Below are 22,465 nucleotides of genomic sequence, written 5' to 3'. Positions count from 1 at the left end.
TCATCATGAAAACTGAACTGTAACACAGAGGTCCATCATCTTCTCACCCACTACTCAAGCTACAGAGAAACAACAGTTCTGGAGAATCTCAAGTACAAAACCAGCTTTTTATATACTTTTTGCCACTAAATCAAATGAATCAAATATTCACATTCAATTTTGAATCAATCATTTCGAAACAGTTTATTTTTTCTATTTTTGTTTTACAATAATTCACAACCACAGAAATACTCTCACTATTAAACATATACTTTTGGAACTACAGGTTTACTTCTGGTACATGTTTTAAAAGTAGATGCTACTAAATAAAAGAAAAAGAACAAAGAAACACTTTAAGAATGTCTGACAGCCACTGGTGCCATCTTTAAAGAAGTTGTGAAGGAACCAAAAGAAAAACAGGAAATGAGGTCAGTTTCACATCCTGTCACAATAACGAAATAGCTCATTTTAAACCGACATTTTCTCTAATGGTGTACAGAAAACGTCAGAGATATTTATTTCAAATGCACATTACTTTGCTGTAAACCAAATTTTAGAAATATATTTCAATTTAATTTTCAATTATATATAGTGAAGTAGAACCAAATGTTTCATTTAAATATATTTTATCACACTGGAAATTGTAAATACACTCCCCCCCCCCCCTATATTGAGTAATATTAGTCTGATTAATGTGTAATGATTAGTTATAATATTTAAAGTGTTATTAATCACAGGTTAGTGAATAGATTTAAAATATGATTTTTGTTTTTCGTGTTTGGGTGGAAACTGTTTTACATTTTTTCTCTTTTAAGAAAAAGACAAAAAGGATGCTTCGCGTTTCTGCCTCGCGCACGCACGCACGCACGCACCCCTGGCCACAACAGCAAAATCACGTGCGCGCCCCCGCTGTGCAGCGACAAGATGGCGCTGGCCGCCGGATCAGGTAAATGACTGAGTCGTTTAGCGGGCAGAAGAAGCTGTTGTCGAATTCTCCGATCAAATAGTGTTTGCTAGAAAGCTGTGAAACTTCGCTCGGACGCTGGTAGCACACATAGAGGGGAGCTATGTGAAAAGGGCAGACGCTTAAAGCAATTCTTAAACGACACCGACTAGAAGCCATGCCCCCCCCACGTTCGTTACTGGCTCGAAGTTAAGATGGATCGTTTTTCATCGTGTGCCAATTTAGCGAGGCTTTAGCTATCTTTTCACGGAAACACGCAATGCGGGATTCTGAACCTCACTGTTGCTGCTGTATTGTGAGATTTGGGGGGGATTAGTTGACGCAGAAATCGGATGTCACAAAGCGGATGTGTTGCTCAAATGTCACCGTCATCAGTTGTGGCTGCATCCGCGTTCAAACTGCCCGCATAGCTGTTTAACGTCAACACACGGCTCTGGGTGGTGGTGGTGGTGGTGGTGGTGGTGGTGGGGGGGGGGGTGTCTCTGACTGCCCTCCCCGTTGATGAGGAGGCAGGGCGGCTCTAGTTAACGGCTTCGCCCCGGTGTCTCACTGCAGAGGCCAGGTGATGCGGCACCGTCGCCGCCCGCAGAAACCCCTCCACACACACGCACGCACCCTCTCCACAGTGCCTCTTCATTCACGCAGTTTCCTTCACTTCCAGATACAGCTCCGCCGAGGGATGTGCACGCTCATCCGCGTGACGGCTTTCTTGTGTTTGTCCACAAACAGGCGTGAAAGTTCCCCGCAATTTCCGTCTGCTGGAGGAGCTGGAGGAAGGACAGAAAGGTGTGGGTGACGGAACAGTGAGCTGGGGCCTGGAGGATGACGAGGACATGACCTTAACGCGGTGGAGAGGGGTGATCCTAGGTCCTCCAAGGGTTAGTGGCACCACCTTAACACCTCAGTAAAAACTGAGCTGCAAGCTGTTAAAGAACTAAGCCAGAAGGGGAATATGACTAGTATGTGACTGAAGGAGCTTAGCTTCCACCCTGTCACACCTTAGACATTCTTCCTCCAAGAAGTAGTTTGCCATCCAAATGGCAGCTGAGATTTTTGCCTACTAAGGAGTTTACATCGTACTTTGCAAGTGTGGTATCATTTTAAACACCCACTCCGATGAAAATTGTGCTTTTAACATGTTCTCGTTGTTCAGATGATGGAGAACATATATAAAGAAAATTAGGCTTATAATTGCATTTCTAAGTTGGAAAAATCCTGTAACAGTGATATAGGTGCAATAGATTTGTTAATGTCTGCATTTCCATTATTCTGGGCAATTATCTGGGTCAAAAGTGTACGACTGGATAGCTCTGATATTGTAGCTAGCTGTAAGCTAGCGGTAGAGCGTGTAAACAAAGGGATAATGGGAAATAAAGGCAGGGCTCCAGACTAAATTTTTTTTTTACTAGGAGCACAGTGGCCCCCAACTGAAAATTTTAGGGGCACAACCAGAAAATTTAGGGGCGCATACCGTAAATCAACATTCTAACCAAATCTACTCATTTCCACTGTATTAAATAAATACTTTAATAATAGATGCAGAAATTACAATGTGTTGTTTCAAATTCAGTGTCACATTTTATTCTGCACTTTTGAAGATGCAACAACGAGGTAGACAACAGCACCATCACTGTCATGACAGTACAAATAGCAAACAAAATACCATAAATTTAGAATTAAAAAAATTTATTAGTAACAAAGTGATTACAGTAGTAACCTTTCGGTCATTTCACAGTTTCAAACAATACTTAAATGTATGTAAATATTAGGGGATGGAAATTCATGTTGGCGACACCAAATAGGTGCAGCCAAGATGCACAATAATTGAGATCACACAGATGGACGCAACACTGCACAGATCACCTGGTGTGAGACATATTTTTGTTTTTGCTCTAACATCACCTGTCAATCAAAACAAAAATATCACCAGAAAGGGGCGGAAGCAAGACCCCAACCTGAGCGAACGCAGCTGGAAATTTAGTACTGAACTGACTGAAAGCTGCCCTACAGACTACAAAACAATGCATTATGGGACATGTGTCCTGATGGGTTTTTGTAGTTCACTGATCAATTAAAATAATTTAAAAAACAACTGATTAAAAAAAGGCTACATCCATTACAAAACATTAAAATAATTATAAAAGATCTAATATCACTGATCATACTTAGGGGGAGAGGCATATTAAAACTAAATTGAATGTTAAGGACAACTCCTAATTCCTGTTCTCCTTCAGTCTCGCTGCAGCTTTGCGTTCATGGCCCCCCCCCCCCGCGCGCTGGTTCATCTTAAACACGTCTATTGTTGCATTTTCCCCGCCTGTTTTAAATCGTGTTGTCGCTCACACGTGTTTAATGTTAGAGCCCCGTAAGCTGTCACGCATGTAGGTGTGGGACATTTATGCTCCTCAGCTGACCATCTCCCGCAGGAGCGGTGTGCTACCGTATAACACAGCCGTGCATGAGAGCCGTGGTTTGCTTCGCGAGTTTGAGACCCCTGCTGTAGACTCTGGCACTGGTACACTAGCCGCAGGTCTGAAGGACGAATCAATAGTTCGCTTGCTCATAGCTCAGACGCACATATCAGGTTGTGATATTTGTCTCAGTTTCCTTCCCACAGATGTTTACGCGCACTCAATTATCTCTAGGCCCCGCCCCTCCACATATTTTAGCCACACGCAGTGACCTTCCCTATTCTTCTCACACGCATTGGCCGCCTCAGGCATCGCTCAAAGACACGCGAGTGTGCGCTCGCGTGTGCTCCAGTCTCATGAGTATTCGCGCGAGTGTGTGTGTCTGTCTGCGTGTGTGTGCGCTCGCGTCTCATTGAGGATTTCATTGCTCATTTCATAGATCATTGACGTGCCCCTTCCACGTTTAATGTATAAAAAATACGGAGGGTGGGGGAGGTAAATTTACCGGTAGCACATGTAGCACACTCTCAAATTTTGGTCGCAAAATGCGACCAAATGGTCGCAGTCTGGAGCCCTGAAAGGGAAGGCTTACTCCATAACAACGATCCGGCCCACAACTCAGATGCAAATTTCTGACAAACTCCTTTGATTCAGTTGAAACTAAGCCCTAGAAAACAATAAAGGTTGTTTAAAATTGTCGGCTAAAACGCCTTAATCATAATGAAAAGACCCCTGGGGACACTGCAAATGCATCAAAAGGTAATCGGAGTGAGATTTTAAGTACTTCACAAATATTTCTCTAATAGAAGTAAAAGAGTTGTTTCTATAGTAACAGGGTAAGCAGACGTCTCCCATCAGAAGGACAAGTGGATCGATTCCCATATATCACAGTGGCATGTCAATATGTCCTTGGGCAAGGCACTGAACCCTCAGTTGCCTGGGGCAGCTTAGGTTAGACAGCACCCATACAGTATGTAAATGTGTAGACCAAGAACTGGGTAAATGCACTTAAAAGTGCCAAGAGTTTAACATAAATGTTGGACTTTTGTGGATTTTTCAACCATGATGTGCTATTTAAAGACCCACTCTGATGAAAATAGTGTTTTTGGTGTTTTTAACACGAGGCCTTTCTCTGAAGAGTGATGACGTGTATAAAAAAAAGGCTTAAAATTGCCTTTCTGAGTTTTTCTTTATTCAAATCGTTGTGAATGAGGAGCAGACGAGCTGTCCGAGCTGGGATCTGTCAGTTATCTAGCTTGAGGCTGTGAGGGACTTTAAGGTAGCGGGAGGGCATGTAAACAGAGAGCTCTCAATTATGAAGGCTGGGAATGGGGGGCAGGTTAGCCTGGCACAACTCAAAGGTGAAGATTTAATGGCCTAATCCTGCTCTGCAGAAAATGACACAATTTTTTATTTATTTATTTATTTTTGGCTAAACACGTCATAGTCATAATTAATAGACCACTGGGGATGCTATTGAAAGAGCTCAAAAGAGGATCAGAGTGGGACTTTAAACTTTTCTGTCCTGTACTGAAAATGTAACGTCAGATCTCCCTTAGTTTTCTGTCAATAAAAGTATTTCAGCGCTGCTGCTTTACAAACATCAAGTCTGTCTCTGAGATTTCAAAATCTTGTCTCAGGCACTTTAAAGTTTTTTTGGGTGGTTGTAAAGTCAAAGCTAAACTATAAAAGCACAACACTTTATTATGGCACATGCAAATACAAACATTTTTCTGCAATCGCCTGTCGATGCTGATATTGTACCGATGTATACACGATCCACATTTTACAGAGGTATTTTAAATCATAAATCTACTTAAATTTTAAGGATTATTACTTTCTTCCTCTTTACACAATCCCACCAGTGTCACCAGCATGTCATTCCATCCTATGCTGTGATTGGTTGGTTCAGAGAGATGAATCTAGTGATAGAACTGACCAACACATTTTTAAAGAGTAATGATATTTCCCCCAACAGGTTCCTGTGCTGCTGTTATCAAAATGAAAGCCTTTGTCCTCTGCTGATGTTCTGTGTGGTCTCCTCTCCTCTGTTCACAGACGAGCTATGAAAACAGGATGTACAATCTGAAGGTTGAATGTGGGCCCGGTTACCCAGAGTCTCCACCGTTTGTCAGATTTGTGACAAAGATAAACTTGAATGGTGTGCACAACTCCAATGGTGTGGTATGTAAATCTTCCAAAAGTCATGCTTTTGTTTCCTGTAACACCCCAACAGTTGTCTGCTTGTGTTTAAATGTTATGATTGTTTGCATATGTTTCTTTCCTGATCAGCATGTTTCTGTTGTGTCAGAGATTACAGTGGTGTTGAAAAGGGCTGTCGGGCTTTAGCTCTAGCTAGTTGTTTGGTTCTGAATTCACCTAATATATGGCTTTCCAAAACGACTATTTATCGGCTATTTTTGACGTGGCCAGCTTAGCATCTCTATTTTTATTTTGAACTTTTTTCCTCTTTCCTGTGTGCATGTCTGTGTGTAATCAGCCCTTCCTAAACTGTCTGTTGTTAGTTAAAATAAAGTACGTCAAGTTCAGCGTTACAGATGAGGTCATTGACGGGATCACACTCTCACCTAAAATAGATGATAAAGTCACAACACGTCAACGACTTTTGTAAAGGGGTACACGGTGGTGTTGTGGTTAGCGCTTTCACCTCACAATGAGAAGGTTGTGGTTCAAAAAACCAGTTGGGTTCTTTCTGTGTGGAGTTCAAAATCTTCTCATGCAGCATGTCTGCAGGAGAAGATGGGTTAATTAATTAGTGTCTCTAAATTGTCCGTAAGTGTGTGGCCCTGCAGCAGACTGGCAACCTGTTCAGCTACAGCTGGGCGATATGGCCTAAAAATAAAATCTCAGATTTTATTACAAATAATATGTCAGATTTTATTAAAAATGAAATCTCAGATTTAATTTTTTTTAAATCAGAGATTTCTGATTTTTTCCTTATTCCCCCCCTACTTGAGGAAAGCAATAAGTACAAACTTATTGCTGCGTCGTAAAGGAATACCGGTACAAGTAATAATTACAAAGTAATATTCTTTATAAACAAATAACAGTAACAACGATCAGCATGCTGCACGTGTGTGTAAGAGGAAGAAGCTTGTGCCACGCGAGAATGACTGAGAGCGTGCACAAGTGTTGGGGGTGAGCGTGCAAATGTTGCAGCGTGGGGTCTCTTCCTCCACGTCTGTGGCAGCAAACCCCTACCAGTTCCAAACAACAGATGATTTTATTCCTTTCTTGGGAACAAGCTTCCCACTCTCACCGGCTTGCTGTTTCGTGTGTGCTACGATGTTGTTGTTTTTTGCTTGCCATACCGCTGTGTGAAACTAACGGTACGGAAGCTCTGGGAGCCAAAAATGCGCCATTACACAAAAACTCGATTTAGTCATTTTTGAAATTGCCCGTAACAAAAAATTCGAATTAATTCATTCAATCGATTTTTTTTTTTTTTTTTTTTTTTTTTTTTTTTTTTTGCCCAGGCCTATGTTCAGCGTGTATCCCGCTTGTACCCAACAGTTGGGATAGGCTCCAGCAACCTTGTGACCTCCCCCAAAGGGATTCAGCAGGTTCTGAAGATAAATGGATGGACTTGCGAGACTCAAAAACTCTTGTTCAAAACGGCAACTAGCATCACATTTTCTTGACTTCTTTTGTTCTCACAGACATGTAGTGAATTTGCCCTCGTTGCTCCTTTTGAAGAGCAGTTGATGGTACTGCTGTGCTGACCTCCTATGTCCACAGAAGACCCCTTCAACACAGGGGCTGTTGCTGTTGACAGCAAAGTAACACACCCTCTTTACACTACCTTAACTCTTTGACTGATGTGGAGAAAAGCAGCTTTGTGCTAATATGCAACACTTTCCATTAATAAAGTTAAAAAAGGCGCCAAGCTTGTTTTTCTCTGCACCAGAATATGTTGGAATTACATTAGTTGCATAAAGGGTTAAAGAGTTACGACAGAGGTGTCAGACTCCTGGCCTTGATGGCCCTGCTGGTTTTTTCAGAAATCCTGCCTTATCTGCCGCTGATTATCTGGATCAAGTGTGGTTAGCCAATAAGGAGCTTCAGTGGCAGGTTAGTTAGAAAACATGTAGGACACTTGCCCTCGACGCCTGCAGTCTGACACCTGTGAGCTACGGTACTTCAAGGATCGTCCTGTGTTAATCCTTGGGTTAACCATTCAGTCTTTGAGGCAGTACTTCTTAAAGGCATTCCAAACAGAAACTGTCACAAACTTCTCTTGTAGTGGATCCTAACTTGCGTGATCCGAGGTGCTGTTTTATTTCAAATGATCTGACAGAAATGCAGAAAAAACCAAAAGGCAGATCAAAAACCAGCATTTCTGCATCACATGAAAAGCAAAGTCAGCAGGTTGTTGAAGAAGGATTGACATTTGGTTTGACAAGGTTTTTTACTGACCAGTTTGTCTCCTTGTATAACAGGTGGAACCATGCAAGCAGGAACAACTTCCTGTAATTTCTGTGCGTTTCTGAAAGCTGACCTCTTTGTGTTTGCAGGTTGACATGCATGCAGTGACTGCTCTGGCCAAGTGGCAGAACTCCTACAGTATCCGCATGGTGCTGCTGGAGCTCAGGCGGCTCATGACCTGCAAGGAGAACATGAAACTTCCTCAGCCGCCAGAGGGCCAGATCTACACCAACTGAAAAACTGTTGCTGTTTTTGCCTCTACTTTTTTCTCTTCTTCCTTCCGTCTGACTATCCTTCCTCTGTGTTTTCGCTATCATCCCTTTCATTTGCGACACTCCACTTCTCACCATCAGACATAGCTGAAGACCAGTACAGTCAGACCTACATTTACATACACACTCATCCGCATGCACACACACACACACACACACACACACATTCCATGGTGGCCATTCCAGTTCCTGCCCCCTCCTCTTTTTCATCTGTGGCCCTCTGTGGACTCACTCTAGAGATGATCATTTGAAATCTGTACATCTTTTTACTTTTTGTTTGTTCAAAAATGCGGATTGTACATTAACATAAATAATCTTACTGAGTGTTTCTCTTTGTGTTTTGTCTTTTTGTAGCTGTCATTTTATACGGGAAAAGAGAAGGGAAATCGGATACTACTTCTAGTTTGACATCAAAGCAGCTTTAATGACATTGAGGATTTAAATGTGATACCAGCTATGAAAAGGTTCAGTTTCTGCACAGTTTCCATTAAATTCTATTTTAAGTATAAAGGGCTGCATTATGCTGAAGATGAAGGAAGCAGGGCAGATGTAATGAAGTGAGTTCATAATTTCTGCTAGTCTTAATCTGCATGTGGATTATTTATAGGCTAAATCATGAAGTTAAAAAAAGACTAGAAGTGGTAGCAAAACAGTGAAACCCTTTGATGCTCAACAGTAGAATAGTTATCATTACAGACTATGACTGTACAATTTTAAGTCATTTAAAAAGTGAAGGAATTTTAGAGCATATATATAGAGATGAACCAAAAGGAATTCTTTCAGGCATAACTGCTGGAGAATATAAAACAATGAGATTTATCAAAAGACTCAAAGGAATGGCAAAATAAAAGGGCTCCTGAAGCCAAGTCTGACAGCAGGGGCAAGCTGAGAAAACAGATCCGTCTCAGGAAATTCAGCTGCCACTGGAGCAGGGGCTACTGAGGCTTTCATGCTTCCCGCCCAGCCTGGTGATGGGAGGAAGGAGGTGGAGTCAGGCAGCGTGGCGGAGTAGGTCTCTGCAGGGGATAAACACACACATACAATACACATACACACACAAAAATACACACTAAAGGCCTAGGGCCGTAAAAACACATCAAGTGCTATGTGCTGTATGAAATCAAAGCAGCTTGTCTGTCCTCAAGCGACTCAAATCTGTTGTTTTATTGGCCAATAATCTAATAAAATACCACATTATGATCCAGTTGCTTTAGAATTTACACAAGCTAAACTAACCTGAATGATTGTGAGTATTTGTTTATCATCAAACATCAAACAGAGCCGTCGACTCAATAACTGTAACTATAAGATTTTTTCAAAAAGGTCAAGATTTTCGCAATAGTTTTGTATTTGGTGAAGCTGAAAGTATTTTTAAATGGTACATGCCATTCCTCTGATGTAAAAATTGTGTTCAACAATGGAAAAATACCTAAATGTAAAACAAAACATTCACTTTATGGACAAATGTACCTGTGACATTATAGCAAACACGTTATGACAAATTTACTGATGGCTCAAAGTGGGTATGTTTAGGCAATTAATGCTCACGAGACAAGTGAAGACTTGTGGAAAGAGAGGAAAAATGGCCTTTTTAACCTTTATCTTTTTGAGTTTTTTTGTACGTAAACAAATGTTGAATTTTTCAATGTTATTATTTTTTTGGTTTTTCTTCAGGTTTTTAGATAAAATGCTTATGAATACATTCTTTAGACGAACTGAGTGCTTCTTGTGATACAATCACAATTTAAAAAAAAAGTACGATCAGAAAATGTTGATCTCACTGGGAACAAGGTTTCATGCATGAAAATAACTACAATACATCAAAATAAGCGAGACAAATGTAGTAAGCAATAGAGGAGAGATACATCTGTTAAACTCTGACTAAAGCGCCGACAAGCTAATCTTTGACGGCTGAAGATGCACTAAGAGGTTTGTGAGTAAAGAGCAGCATTTTTTAGTGAGAAAAAAGTTTACAAAGCAGAGAAATCTCGCTCACGGATTTCTTTTCAAGCTACCCTTCAAAAACACCAGCTCAGCGATGCTCAGTTTTGACTCCATGTTTTCATAAACTTAAAGTAGATTCAGATAAAGTTTTGCAAATGAAAGTTTCACCTTAGTTTGAGTGTTTGCTTCTATGTTTACTTGTATTTTCTAACCAAAACAGTGTTTTCATCTGTGGCTCAACCAGCAGAATCCCCAGCTGGGTCATCATCAGCTGACCAGCTTTATTTCAGTTCCCTAAAACCAGTCAAATATAGTTTGTGCAAATAAAAGAGCACTATTCCTTTTTTGTCTTTTAGTCACAGATTTTATTTTATTTTTACAAGCAAACAAGCCAGATTCAGTGTTTAGGTTTTGCTGGATTATTCATTGTGAAAAATGTTAACTTCTTTTAGCTATGAGCACAGAGACAGTTGTTCCTGTGTTTGTTGCACTGATATTTGTAAGTGCTTTAGTACTGGGATTGAACGGGTGTTGCTGCATCATTTACAAACTGTGCAGAATGCAACAGCTTGCTTTTGAACCAACACTTAACACCACAAGCAGAGTAAAGCCGCACTGCCTCCACTTGCTTCCTGAACATTTCAGGATCCAGTACAATATTTTATGATTTGCTCTTACAACTCTGAAAAGCCCTTTAGTACACTGTGTTTGAACGTGCTATACAATTAAATTAATTAGTTACTGTTATTGTGTTTTGACTGTTGCACATGACGTTTTAGTCAGTGTGGTAAAGTGATGCCTGTCACAAGGTTTGTTACTCAATTTTAGTTGTGATGCTGTCCAGTGGGTGGCAGTGCTGACTAAAGACCCTCCTTTGGACTGCAGATCCTGTGAAATTTGAAAGTTTTGTAACACTGGAGGAAGGGAAAATGTCTTGCACTAGAAGGAAGTCCTAAAACAGGAATTCAAAACTGAAGCTTCAGCTCCTTTACTGACCTCATTTAACTTTCATTTCTCAACCCTGCTTTTCCATCACCATAACAAAGTAGCATCTAGAGCTTTCTGTGTTTCTCCCACATATCTGTGACAGTGTGTCAAGAATGAACTTGACCCATATAGAGCAGCATCTAGACTCCGCCCACAGCTGTGCTGTGGACTCTGACCCACACGACTGAAGCCATGTGAGTCTAATCGTTGACAACCGCAGGAGATCTGTCACAAACCCTTCATGAACAATGAGCAGACCTTTCCAAGGCCATCACAAACTGAACCGACTTGTAAGTACACAACATGTTTAAAAGAAATCTGTGCTGAGTGTGCTCAAAGCACGCTCTCCGTTCTAAGGTCATGTCATAATCAGTTTTGACCTATTCAGTGTTTTTTTTTAGGCGACCTTTGTGTTGATTGTTTTAATTAAAGCCGGATTTTTGAGAAAGGCAGCCGTTTGTTGAATTCAGAACGGTGAAAGGACATGAAACTGGTGAAACGTGAACTCTCTGCTAAGACTTTATTGCTGTTGCTGGACTCTCTTCATTACATGGATGAAATCCTCAGACTGATAAAGGAGAAAACTTATCTGTTCTTTCTTCAAAGTCAAATTTATACAACAGATTAGACCGTAGATTTAAAGCAGACTTCAAAACTGCAAAATACTTGATTACACCTTTCATTCTTGAAATCTCTACATCAATGCTGTTAGTTGTTAAATTGTTACATTTCAAGCAACATTTTACGTTAAAACCCCAAATCAGGATGCATACGGATTTGACATCATTCCTTGTGTTGTAAGCATTCATGAGAAACAACTCAGTTGACCAACACCTCCTAAAATAATCAGTGAGCAAAACTAATCAGAGAGATATGTGATTCTTAACCAGATAAGGGGACAGATAAGGGCCTCTCAAAAAATTCGAACAGTGGGTGAGCCTGGTCGGACCATGTTTACAACGCTCTTTGGGGCCCCCCACTTCTCTTCACTGTCGTCCACTGTCTCTTGGATGTCCTCCTCCTGAGGAGGAGTGGGCGGCCCCTGCCTCGCTCTCTTCTGGATCTCCCGTGGGCTGGATGGGTGGCTGCCTGGAGTGAGGGGCGGGTCTCCCTTGGGGGGCCCTGGCTCGTTCCTGGGGTTGTGGTGGTGGGATGTTTAGAACTCCTGGGTGGTGGTGGGCTGCTCATCTGAGGCTGGAGATGCTTTCCAGGGTGGGGGGCACTGCGTTGTGCCCCCAGGTGCATGTTTCACATGTTTGCCCGGTGGGCGGTTTTCCTCATCTGGTATGCTGTGCGGTTGTTGGGGTGTTCCTGGCTGCCACTGCTACTTCGACGGGGGTCTTGATGTGGGGATGACTGGACACTTATCCACTTTTGTTTTTTACATTCCATCATCGACCCCAGAAAAACATAAACACCCACCTGAGCACAGGTGTCAGCTCACCGTTGCACAAATAGTTTGCATGACTGAATGAAGTGCTTTACATGTGTTGGTTTTGTATGCATAAGTATGCGTGTGCGAACGGCAGTTGTATTGTGTACATGTTGACATGTTTGTTTCTGAAGAATTTAGGAGCCAGTTGTGTAACAGTTGTGTGTGTGGACAGGCCCCGCCCCTTTCAAATTTGTTATACCTTTACACCAGTAATGATTATGAACTTCCAGCAACTTGTTGCTTTATGATTTATGATGCTTTAAGATTTTACCCCCGCCCCCTCTTATAATCACCCCCCCCCAACACCTCTGTCTCTTCCTCCCTCCTCTTCATTTCTGTCCAGACCAACAAAAAACGGTTACAAATATAGTCAATATAAATAAAGTTTAGCCTAAATTACAAAAGGGTTTTATTCAAATATACATGTCAGAAGACTCATAACCGCATGTTGTACCAGTAAAATATGTCCAACATAAGAGGCCTTCGGTTCTCTTGTGTTTGCTCAGTTGTTGGACAGGACAAGTTATAAATCTCTTTGATTTCCATTTGTAATGGGAATAAATAAGGCAATGATTTACTATTTTGAAGCAGTGAGAAACAAGCGGTCAGAAGAACTGCAATCAAATATAATACTGAGCGTAAAGATGCTCTGTAAAAACCCCAAATTTAATTGTTTAACCTTTATAGAGGGAATGGGACTTCAGAATACTCAAAGAATTAAGTTGAATAATTTTGAGTAACAAAGAATCATAAAAAAAGGGTTGCTCCAGCTTTCTTTTGAACTTTCAAGTATTTCAAAACTTCAAAATACTTTCGTGTGTTTTGTTTTTTTCAGGTATGACACACAGAGGTAAAAGGCGGTGTTCACACTGATCTGGAGGCATCATGGCTCTGCTCGTGCATGTGCTGGCTTGCGCCTTTGGGCTCGGCTCCTGGGTTGCAATAAACGGTCTGTGGGTGGAACTGCCGCTTATCGTCAACACTCTGCCTGAGGCCTGGGAGCTCCCTTCCTACCTGACAGTCATCATTCAGCTAGCTAACCTGGGGCCCCTGTTGGTCACCGTCATGCACAAACAGTGTCCGGGCCGCCTTAACGAGCGTTTTGTTATTTATTTCATCCTCTCCATTGGTGTTGTGTCTTGTGTCCTGCTTGCCTTTTTTTGGGAGAGGACCACCATTGTGGCTGGGGCTCCACACAGCACAGCCTTCTTCATCATCACCTTCTTCCTCTCTCTGGTGGACTGCACGTCTTCAGTTACTTCCCTTCCTTTTATGATGCAGCTTCCAGCAAAATACATCACCACGTATTTTATAGGAGAGGGGCTGAGTGGCTTTATTCCTGGTGTCATTGCTTTGGCACAAGGTGTCGGCATCGCCAAGTGTGTCAACTCATCTAAGACACATGGAAACCACACAGACGAAGAGCAATGGTCCATGCAAACTGAGTATCTTTCTCCGAACTTCTCCACACAGGTGTTTTTCTTTTTCCTGGCAGCCATGATGTGCGTTAGTTTGGCTGCTTTTATTGGACTGAACAGGCTTCCTCGGACATACGAACTATCCACAGAAAACCTTGTGCAGGACACTGCAGCATCAGTCAGCTCTGGATTAGACAACTCAGGAGCAGACACCGACGGAGGGGTTGATAAGAGCTCAGCAGCCAAGAGCGGGCAGCTGCCGGCTGAACTGCAGCCCTCCAAGTACCAGCTGATCTACATCTACTGCCTGGTGGTGTGGGTAAATTCCTCCACCAATGGTCTGCTGCCCTCTGTGCAGACGTACTCCTGCATGCCATATGGGAACCTTGCCTATCACCTGTCTGCAGCTTTGTCTTCAGTGGCAAACCCAGTGGCCTGCACAATTGCAATGTTCTTTCAAAACAGGTAATTTTGCTCTTTCTTTGAAGAATAATTTTAATGACGTAAAGCTGCTTTCTGCTGCCATTCTGAACCTGGTTTGTTGATAACATCTTCAGCAAAGTTAGACATAGGGAATTTATCAGGAGAAGAAGTCTGTACTTGTTGTTTGGTCAGAATCAGTGCGGGAGGTGTGAAAACCGACGAGGACAATATACACAAACACTGGTTCTATCAAATTCCTTATTCTGAAATTTTTATTTATGATTTAGCCATTTTTAGCCAAAATCCAAGAACCTGTGACGTTTTCTAGGACATATTTTCTGCAGAGCAGCAGTAGTTCCTTATATATTCGGTTCTGTCTGAGTCGGACATAGGCAGGACTTTTGGCACAGAGAAACCGCGCCCCCTTCCCCATTGCTGAGAGCTCCTGATTCACAACAATTTGCAAAAAGGGATATTCAGAAATGCAGCTTGTTCTTAATTTCTTCGTTTAGACAAGTAAAATAACAAAAAAACAGATTTTCATTACAGCGGGTCTTAAAAAATACTTGTTTTATGGGTTAATAGAGTAAATAGTGTTTGGGTTTTAACTTGGCTTATAGATCCGCATCATCTTTGGTAAATTAAAAGTAAATTAAAATAGCTATTTTTGCTGTCTATATACAAACAGTAAATTGCAGCACATTTTTTTATAGTAGTTAACAATTTGCCCTCCCCTACTGTGACCTAGCATGCCCCACTGTATTTCTCTGCTAATTTTTTCATTAAGTGAGTTTACAAACTGGATTAATGCATTTACATGGGACATAATGAAAGGATCTTGATGTTAGCAGGCATCATACTCTTTTTCCAACAGAACCTTTCAAGACAAAATTCAAAATTAAATGTAGGTAAATATCAACACCTGCAGAGGTCCCATATGTCAGTGATGAATGTTGATAATTTGACAGTCATGAATACATGAAAAGAAAGCTTGAATGAGTTAACATGCCTCACAGAATCACATTGTTTTGATTGGTCAGCTACACCAGAAAAGAAGCATGCAGGTAAAATTTAAAGCTGATGTAAAACAGCCACTTTTTGCTGTTATTATATGAAGAAAACCCCATGAGAATTTGAGGGTTTTTTTGAACTTCTGTTTTTTTATTTTATTCTTTTAGTAAAAAACTATTTTTTACATGCTTTTTTTTATTTCTGGCATATGGAAACGGTTGATGTCATGATCACATCAAGATCATGCAACTAAACCCTTTTTACTGTACCAAAATATAGTTTCAGTCAGATTCTGAGATTCTACAGTATTTTGGCTTTTTTTTTCCTCAGGAAAACTGTTTCCTGAGAAAAAAACTGTTTGTTGTCAACTGTATATGGCATAATGAGGCTGCTGCTGACACATGTTTTTCTGCTTAGATCCCTGATCTTTCTTGGTGTGTTGACCTTATTGGGGACAGGCTTTGGTGGCTACAACATGGCTATGGCAGCTATGAGCCCCTGCCCTTTGCTCATTGGCTCTGCGGTGGGAGAGGCTGTGATTGTGAGTAAAACTCCAAAATCCCCACTCTAAAGGAAATGGCCAAGTTCCAGAGTAGTCCCATCTTTAACTCAGATTGTGTTATCCCGTTTGTAGATTATTGATGAGATATGATTATGAGTGCATAATGTTCTCTTGTCCTTGCCAGGTGTTGTCGTGGCTCTTTTTCACTGGGACGCTGTCATATGTTAAAGTGATGGTCGGTGTCATCCTGAGAGACCACAGCCACAGCGCCCTGGTGTGGTGTGGAGCAGCCGCTCAGATGGGCTCACTGGTTGGTTCCATCACCATGTTCCCACTGGTTAACATCTACCACCTGTTTAAGTCAGGAGACTTCTGCAACACCCAGTGTCCATCATGACAGATGATCAGAGTCTATTTGTTGAAGGAACTGAATTTCCCTTTTGGATGAAGACTTCTTGACTTATATTCATTCCGATTACCAATGAAAAAAATCCAATCGGTTTGTTTGTCTTTTGAACGAATGACAATTCACAAAATAAATATAAAGCATGTGTCTGTCCAAAGTACACTCATTCAGATAGGATATGAATGTCCTCTCTGTGTTTGTTTTATGTATGTATTACAGCCCTGTGTCTCACCTCATTTTCTGACTCTATTATTAAAAGGATCTTAAACAGCAGTACAAGCTTTCGGAAAAATTCTGTTTGTTACCTTTAAGACGGACTCATGAACAAATCAGTGGTAATTTAAACAAAATACAAATGATGAGTCTGAACATTGAGATCCTGGGCCAAAATGTAATAATTACAATACAGTACACAAAGACAACCATCAGAAACCTTTCATGACAATAGGAAAGCTGTTGTCCAGATTAAGGTTTGCCTTTTTTCCATCTAGGCCTATATAAAAGACGCTCAGTAAGGCATGAAACAGTAGGACTAAAATAAAGGTCAGAGGTGAAAGACACACATGCAGGAAACACCCGATGGCTAATTAAACTCATTTAATAAAGTTGTACAAAAAGCAAAAACCTAACATGACTTCACAAAAGTAGGAAGACTAAAGGATCTGAAACAGACAAATTGAAATTCACTGGCAGAAAGCAGTGGTCATGATCATAAATTGAAACTTAGGATGTGTCTGAATTCCTTTTAAAAAATTCAGTCTATCGCTTTTTTATGTGCTTTTTTTTCTCCTCACCAATTGTCATTGGTCAAAGTAGAGGAGACAGGAAGTATTCTGAAGGAAGAATTAATGAATTAAATGAATTAAACACTTCTGAACTTAATTTTTCTTAAAGTTATGCAACTGAGCAGAGATATATTGATATCACTCCACTGAAATACAAACATAAAAGATGGACAACAAAAAGTGCACTAAAAGCTGCAAACATGTTAACATAAAAGCCTGGATGGCATTGCATCTGTGTCGTAACATAACAAAGACTCCGAGTATCGTTTTTTCTAGTTTTTTCAAATTTGTTTAAAAAGTTTTTACAACTTTTTATCGACAGAATGTGAATTTAAAGTAAATCAGTTTACTGGCTGTTTGACGTGTCTTAATGTGTGGTTTTAACTCAGTCTTAGTTAAAGACTAACTCCAATTATAAATTGTTTTTTTTTTAACATGTTCTTGTTGCATTTTTCTCATGATGGAGAACTTGTATACAGAAAATTAAGCTTACTGTACCGTAATTCAATTACTGAGCTTTTGTTTAGTTAAACTTTAAGTTCTTTGCAATCATTGTTTAATTTCACACAAAGTTCAGATTTATTTTCCTGTTTTAGGTAAACTAAAAAATCCCTTTAGAACGTTAAAGTATTAAGGCAAAGTATTCAAACGTTGTCTCAGGAGTTTTTTACATGTACTTCTCTGATTTTTAAATTCTTAGCAAAATGACCACTAGGTGTCACAAGTGCACTTCTTAAACATATAAATACAAGCTTCAGGTTTTCCACCTGACACCAAGTGCTTAGCTCAAAACCAAAGAATGGAAGAATTTAATGGGCTAAAAGACATTTTCATGTCGAGAATTAGAAGATGGACGACATTTTTTAATAATTTGAAAATGCTTATTCATGTTTAACCTTTTGATTTGGTTCACACAGTAACTGAATATGCATACCTAATTAAAACCTTTAAATGGTACAGATTTTAAGTTTTGTCTAGTTCAGAAAATAATAACACAAACTGAATATATGTTTGCGCCTTTCAAAGAGCAGCAACAGCAAAATTCCGCTTTCACTGAAAAACATAATTAGTTCAAAAAGTCTTTTGTCTATATAAGATGAAAACAACACTTGTCATCTAATGTTGCGGTGTAGAGCAACAAAAATTGATAAAAAGAAACCAGATCCTCTGAGATGTTTACTGCGAGCCCCCATCATCCTGGTGTAAAATGCTGCTGCACATCCTCCAGAGAGGACAGAGGGTCATCCATGGGAACCAAAGAGCGGTTTCCCGTCAGCAGCTGTCTGACCTCTTTGCCCCCCAGTGCCCTTCAGAAGGGGACGGAGAGGGTACTCGGGCCGGGTCTATTGGGGGGAGCACACGGAAGAGGGGGGCTCTAATTACTGAGGCTCAGCAGGGGGGCGATGGCTGTTGCTCCTGCCGCTGGTCACTTGGGATATTCTCTGACCCCGACACTGAGTAAAAACAAAAAGATAAGGGAGGAAAACGGGAGCACAATTAGCCCTGTGCAGCCTCCAGGGCCCGGGATCAGCGGAGGAGAAGCACAGATGGGACTTTCTCACTTGGATATGTTGAATCCACTTTGCAGTGTGTGGAAGTCGAGCAGAAATCAGCACACAGTTTGCTGATGCCGATTCAAAGGAAGGGTTTGAATGAAATGTTAACAAATTCAGAATATGAAAAAAATAAATCTGGATGTTCACCTTGAAGAATGTTTTAAGTTCTGCTCTCCAGTGGTGAACCTGACCTTGAATGCTTGTGTGCAATCAAAAGGATTTTCTCTAAGCTTGATTAGCTAAATTCCTTGATTGGCTCTGGGCTTTTGTGTCAAGACAAAACAAAGCGGCAAAGAAAAGTGTATAATTTTCCTCCGAGTGTCAGATGGTCCCATCGCTCCTCCAGCTGGTCAGGAGGGGCCGTGGCCACCTGGATGCTGCGTCCCGGTCCTGTGAGATCCTGCAGTCTTCTCCGCCATGTGAAGGCTCCACTTACTACGCCACTGAGAAGTCCATCTGCTTGGGTCGACCCCCCCCCCGAAAAACTCCCCCCTCAACACCACCCTAGCTCCCCTCCTTTGCTGCATCCCTCCCTTCCTTTCTCCAGACAGCCGCCGTGGCTCTCAACTAAATGAGCAGCATGTCAAATAGAAGAAGGATTTACCCTTCCTTTATGGATAAGAGAATGAGTTCACAGCACTGTGATGCAATGAAAGCTAAACCCACCTGCAAGCCTGCAGTGTCGCTGCTGAATCGACACATATGTCACCTGGGTCTGACTTTGCACAATTCTATCTTTCTTGAGGTTCAGCTGGAGCTGTCTTAGCCTTTTGAGCCACAAAAATGCTTCACAATTTGTGAAATTTTCGGTCTAAAAAGGCAAAGGAAACACGGACATGATCTTGGGTGCATTTTGGCACATTGATGTGCAGGTGAACAGCTTGCGGGGTAAACCAATTGCTGATGCACGCGGACAGGCACGGCTCAGACAGCATTCTGCTGCCTCCCTTCCATCAATTTCCATGCACGTTCTCTTTAATAAATGCTGTCCATTTATTTGAAATGAGATGTGACAGGCCTGTGTCATTTCACTACAGCATCTCGGAGCAGACAGTGATGCTCTCGGGCCCACTCCTCGTTTTCTATCAGCAGGTATTGATGTTGCTTTAATGAAGTGCCTAGCACTCCACCCTAGGAAGAGACAAGTCTGTCAGCATATGTAAATGCTTCCTGCCTGTCATTGTTGTGAAGAGTTCAGCATGGGTCAGCACAGACTCCCCTTCTGGGAACTCTTTGTTCTGGGGCCCGACTGTGCTACATGAGGGGACCAATTACAGAGGTTCACAGCAGGACGGGGGTGCAAACTTGTTACCCTGCTGCAGTGAGCTAATTATTACCTCGACACTGTGGGCAGCATAGGGCCACTGTAGCAGAAAGTGGCAACAAAAACATGGTTGTTTTTGTGTGTATTTGGAACAAACTGTGGTATACGACAACACAGTTCTTGCTATGAAAAGAATCCCCCTAGAAAGTTAAGGTAAAAATATATTTCCAGCAATAAACAATTCCTTCTTAAATCCCAGCATAGCTTTTCTGCATCATCAACGCTAACGCCGTATTCAGGCAACAGACTGCCAACAACATAATCTTGATTTGTTGTCAAGAAGTGATTTATGAAAATGCATCCTGCTCTCTCTGTCCAGACTGAGACCTCGCTGGACCTGGGATGTTGACACAAAGCCCATATGGCCGAGCAAACACGCCCGCTGAACTATCATTCATGTCGGAACAGCTTTGCCAGTTGCTGATGAGATTCTGGCAGCGTGCTGCTCGCTGAAAAGTGCAAGCAGGATTTTTGAGGAGCGGGATTTTTAGTGGACACGCAAACCGGTGTTTTTATTTTGACCCTAGTCAGTCAGGTGTTTGCAGAGCTGCAACAGTAAACAGGTCAGCTTGAGTACCCACATCTGGGCATCATGGCATGCGTTTGAAGGGCAAAGTAGAGGATAATGCTAGATGCATATACGCCTATCTTATCTGCCATTAGTTCACTCTCCATTTTATCAAGCCATTCATCTTCTTCTCCCCACCCCCCCAGTGACCAGCCAAGCCCAGCTGCTGGGGGCTACCAGTCCCCCTTCATGTGTGGGACCAGTCAAGTGGAAAATGGCTGCCATCGAGAGAGCCCATTTTAGAGAGCCATCATCCTTTGAAGGAGCATGATGGCCTTTGACAGCCACAGTGTTAACATGGAGCCCACACGTACACAACACTGCTATTATCATGTTTGCTAAAGCAAAAGGAAAGGAAAGGGGATCAAGAGGACAACCCTGTAGGTTGATGTTTGAATCCGGGGGTAGTGGGGAGCTTCGCCGCAGTGGCATTGTGGGGAAATATGACACAGGATCACTTACAGTCAGGTGGAGATTGTATTTCAACAAGTCAGCTGAGCTTTTACTGAACCAGTCGTTCAATATATGTGTATGTGTGTGTTGATGTGCTGTTGTTTGCCTTGTGTGCTCCTGTCTGGGAGCAATGTAATTACCATCGAACTGCACTACAGTTTTAGTCAGATCCTGCTGCTAACATTCTTTAAAGCCGGGGCCAAAAAGAAAAAAAAAAACGGCAAAAAACTCTGGCTGGGAACCTCAGCGCTGCAGCCTAAATTCCTGCATCTGTGGTCGCCTCTCAGATCACTCAAGCGCAAATGTTTCATCTGACAAACAGTCCAGAAGTGTTTAATTAACTTAATTCATTAATTTAATCCCACAATTGTAGGTGGAAATCAGATGAGAAGATCCCGTTTGCGTTTGAAATGGTGGTTTTGCTGCTTGTTGGCTTTGTCATGGAGCCACACTTTCATTTGTCATGCTCCAGAGCAGCTGAGCAGGTCGCTCTGTCTGGACTTGAGTTTCCTATCTCCCTTTCTCATCTCATAACCTGATAGCACCTGAAGTGTCTGTCAGCGGTGAGTTTCAACAGTATTTGGGTGACGACGTTTTTAGTTCAACAAGCATTTTCTGGGTGGAAGATTATCTTCTTTTAACAGTTCAAACACACAAGAAAAGTACAAGTAAAATACAATTAAACGATAAAACTGAATTGTAATAAAAAACTGTGGTGACAGATAAACAAACAATGATAATGTCAAAGAAATATTGTTTCATTTTCTTGCATTAGCGCCCTCTCTTGGTTAAATAAATGCTATTTGATTCTTGGATGTAATGAGTTCAAGCTTAAACAAGCATAAGGTGGGATCAGGCATTGCACAAGGTCAAGTAATCCCTGAACTACAACAAATGCTGCTGCATATTTCAAGTTTACAAACTTCTGTCATCCTCCTGATAAATTAAAAGCAAACCAACATATTTCACAAGACAGGAAGATGACTATTTTTCAAAACTGACTTTACACAAGGTTTGAAAACTATATTAAAGGCGAGGCAATATATCTGAAGCTTACTTTTTCTTTACTATCTATAAATTATGAACTTAAAATGTTCTAATTTAGTCTAAAAAAGTATTCAGTTAGTTTACGTCCTGCACTACACTTACATGGTCATGTATCGGTACTATATACGCATACTCAAGTATAATTAATAAAATAAACTTCATATATACTACTTTTGCTAAGGGCACGTAACTATTTTATCTTCATATTCAAAAGCAGGTAGTTGTCAGAAATAGTTTTTAACACAAGAAATGCTTTGAACTATTGCATGATTGCCATTCTTATTGTACCGACCTCAAAAAAACATTTGAATACACACAACTTTAGAAAATACTGAGACTCAAACTGTTAAACTGTACAAGCTGAGTGTGGCTAAACTGCTCAGCAGGGCACGAAGCAAGACAAAGCCTGAGGCTCCACCTGACCTCATGTCTCTTGCTTTTATCTAACAGAATAATCTAGCAAAATAAAAAAAGTTGAAACAGGGTTTCAGAAGACACGATCTACCAGTACAAGACATCTCAAGACTCCAGTAG

The 22,465-nt window shown here is 41.3% G+C and overlaps 2 protein-coding genes across 2 annotated transcripts; both read left to right on the top strand.

The window, feature by feature from the left end:
• Positions 1-794: 794 nt before the first annotated feature.
• On the top strand, positions 795-8,400 carry ube2v1 (ubiquitin-conjugating enzyme E2 variant 1). Its single transcript, XM_078950268.1, has 4 exons — positions 795-925; positions 1,673-1,821; positions 5,413-5,538; positions 7,890-8,400. Exons 1-4 carry the CDS (start codon positions 904-906, stop codon positions 8,034-8,036), a joined length of 444 nt encoding a protein of 147 aa, XP_078806394.1. The 5' UTR covers positions 795-903; the 3' UTR covers positions 8,037-8,400.
• Positions 8,401-8,844: 444 nt separating this feature from the next.
• Positions 8,845-16,471, top strand: slc52a3-1 (solute carrier family 52 member 3-1). Its single transcript, XM_004070868.5, has 4 exons — positions 8,845-11,293; positions 13,274-14,321; positions 15,708-15,831; positions 15,977-16,471. The coding sequence occupies exons 2-4, from the start codon at positions 13,324-13,326 to the stop codon at positions 16,187-16,189; spliced, it is 1,335 nt and encodes a 444-aa protein (XP_004070916.1). The 5' UTR covers positions 8,845-11,293; positions 13,274-13,323; the 3' UTR covers positions 16,190-16,471.
• Positions 16,472-22,465: the final 5,994 nt, after the last annotated feature.

Source organism: Oryzias latipes, chromosome 7 (assembly GCF_053564925.1).
Source record: "Oryzias latipes strain Hd-rR chromosome 7, Olatipes_Hd-rR_3.1".
In the NCBI taxonomy this organism is placed as follows: Eukaryota; Metazoa; Chordata; class Actinopteri; order Beloniformes; family Adrianichthyidae; genus Oryzias; species Oryzias latipes.
The sequence above is the reverse complement of the archived record's forward strand: the minus strand, read 5'-3'. Positions and strand labels throughout refer to the sequence as shown.

What these genes read in the sequence shown, in the direction of transcription:
- ube2v1 (XM_078950268.1), top strand. Translation starts at nt 904, where the DNA reads ATGGCGCTGGCCGCCGGATCAG. An exon ending in GGCGCTGGCCGCCGGATCAG is followed by an intron (nt 926 to 1,672) that starts GTAAATGACTGA and finishes GTCCACAAACAG; the next exon opens with GCGTGAAAGTTCCCCGCAAT. An exon ending in TGCACAACTCCAATGGTGTG is followed by an intron (nt 5,539 to 7,889) that starts GTATGTAAATCT and finishes TTGTGTTTGCAG; the next exon opens with GTTGACATGCATGCAGTGAC.
- slc52a3-1 (XM_004070868.5), top strand. Translation starts at nt 13,324, where the DNA reads ATGGCTCTGCTCGTGCATGTGCTGGCTTGCGCCTTTGGGCTCGGCTCC. An exon ending in GCAATGTTCTTTCAAAACAG is followed by an intron (nt 14,322 to 15,707) that starts GTAATTTTGCTC and finishes TTTTCTGCTTAG; the next exon opens with ATCCCTGATCTTTCTTGGTG. An exon ending in CGGTGGGAGAGGCTGTGATT is followed by an intron (nt 15,832 to 15,976) that starts GTGAGTAAAACT and finishes TGTCCTTGCCAG; the next exon opens with GTGTTGTCGTGGCTCTTTTT.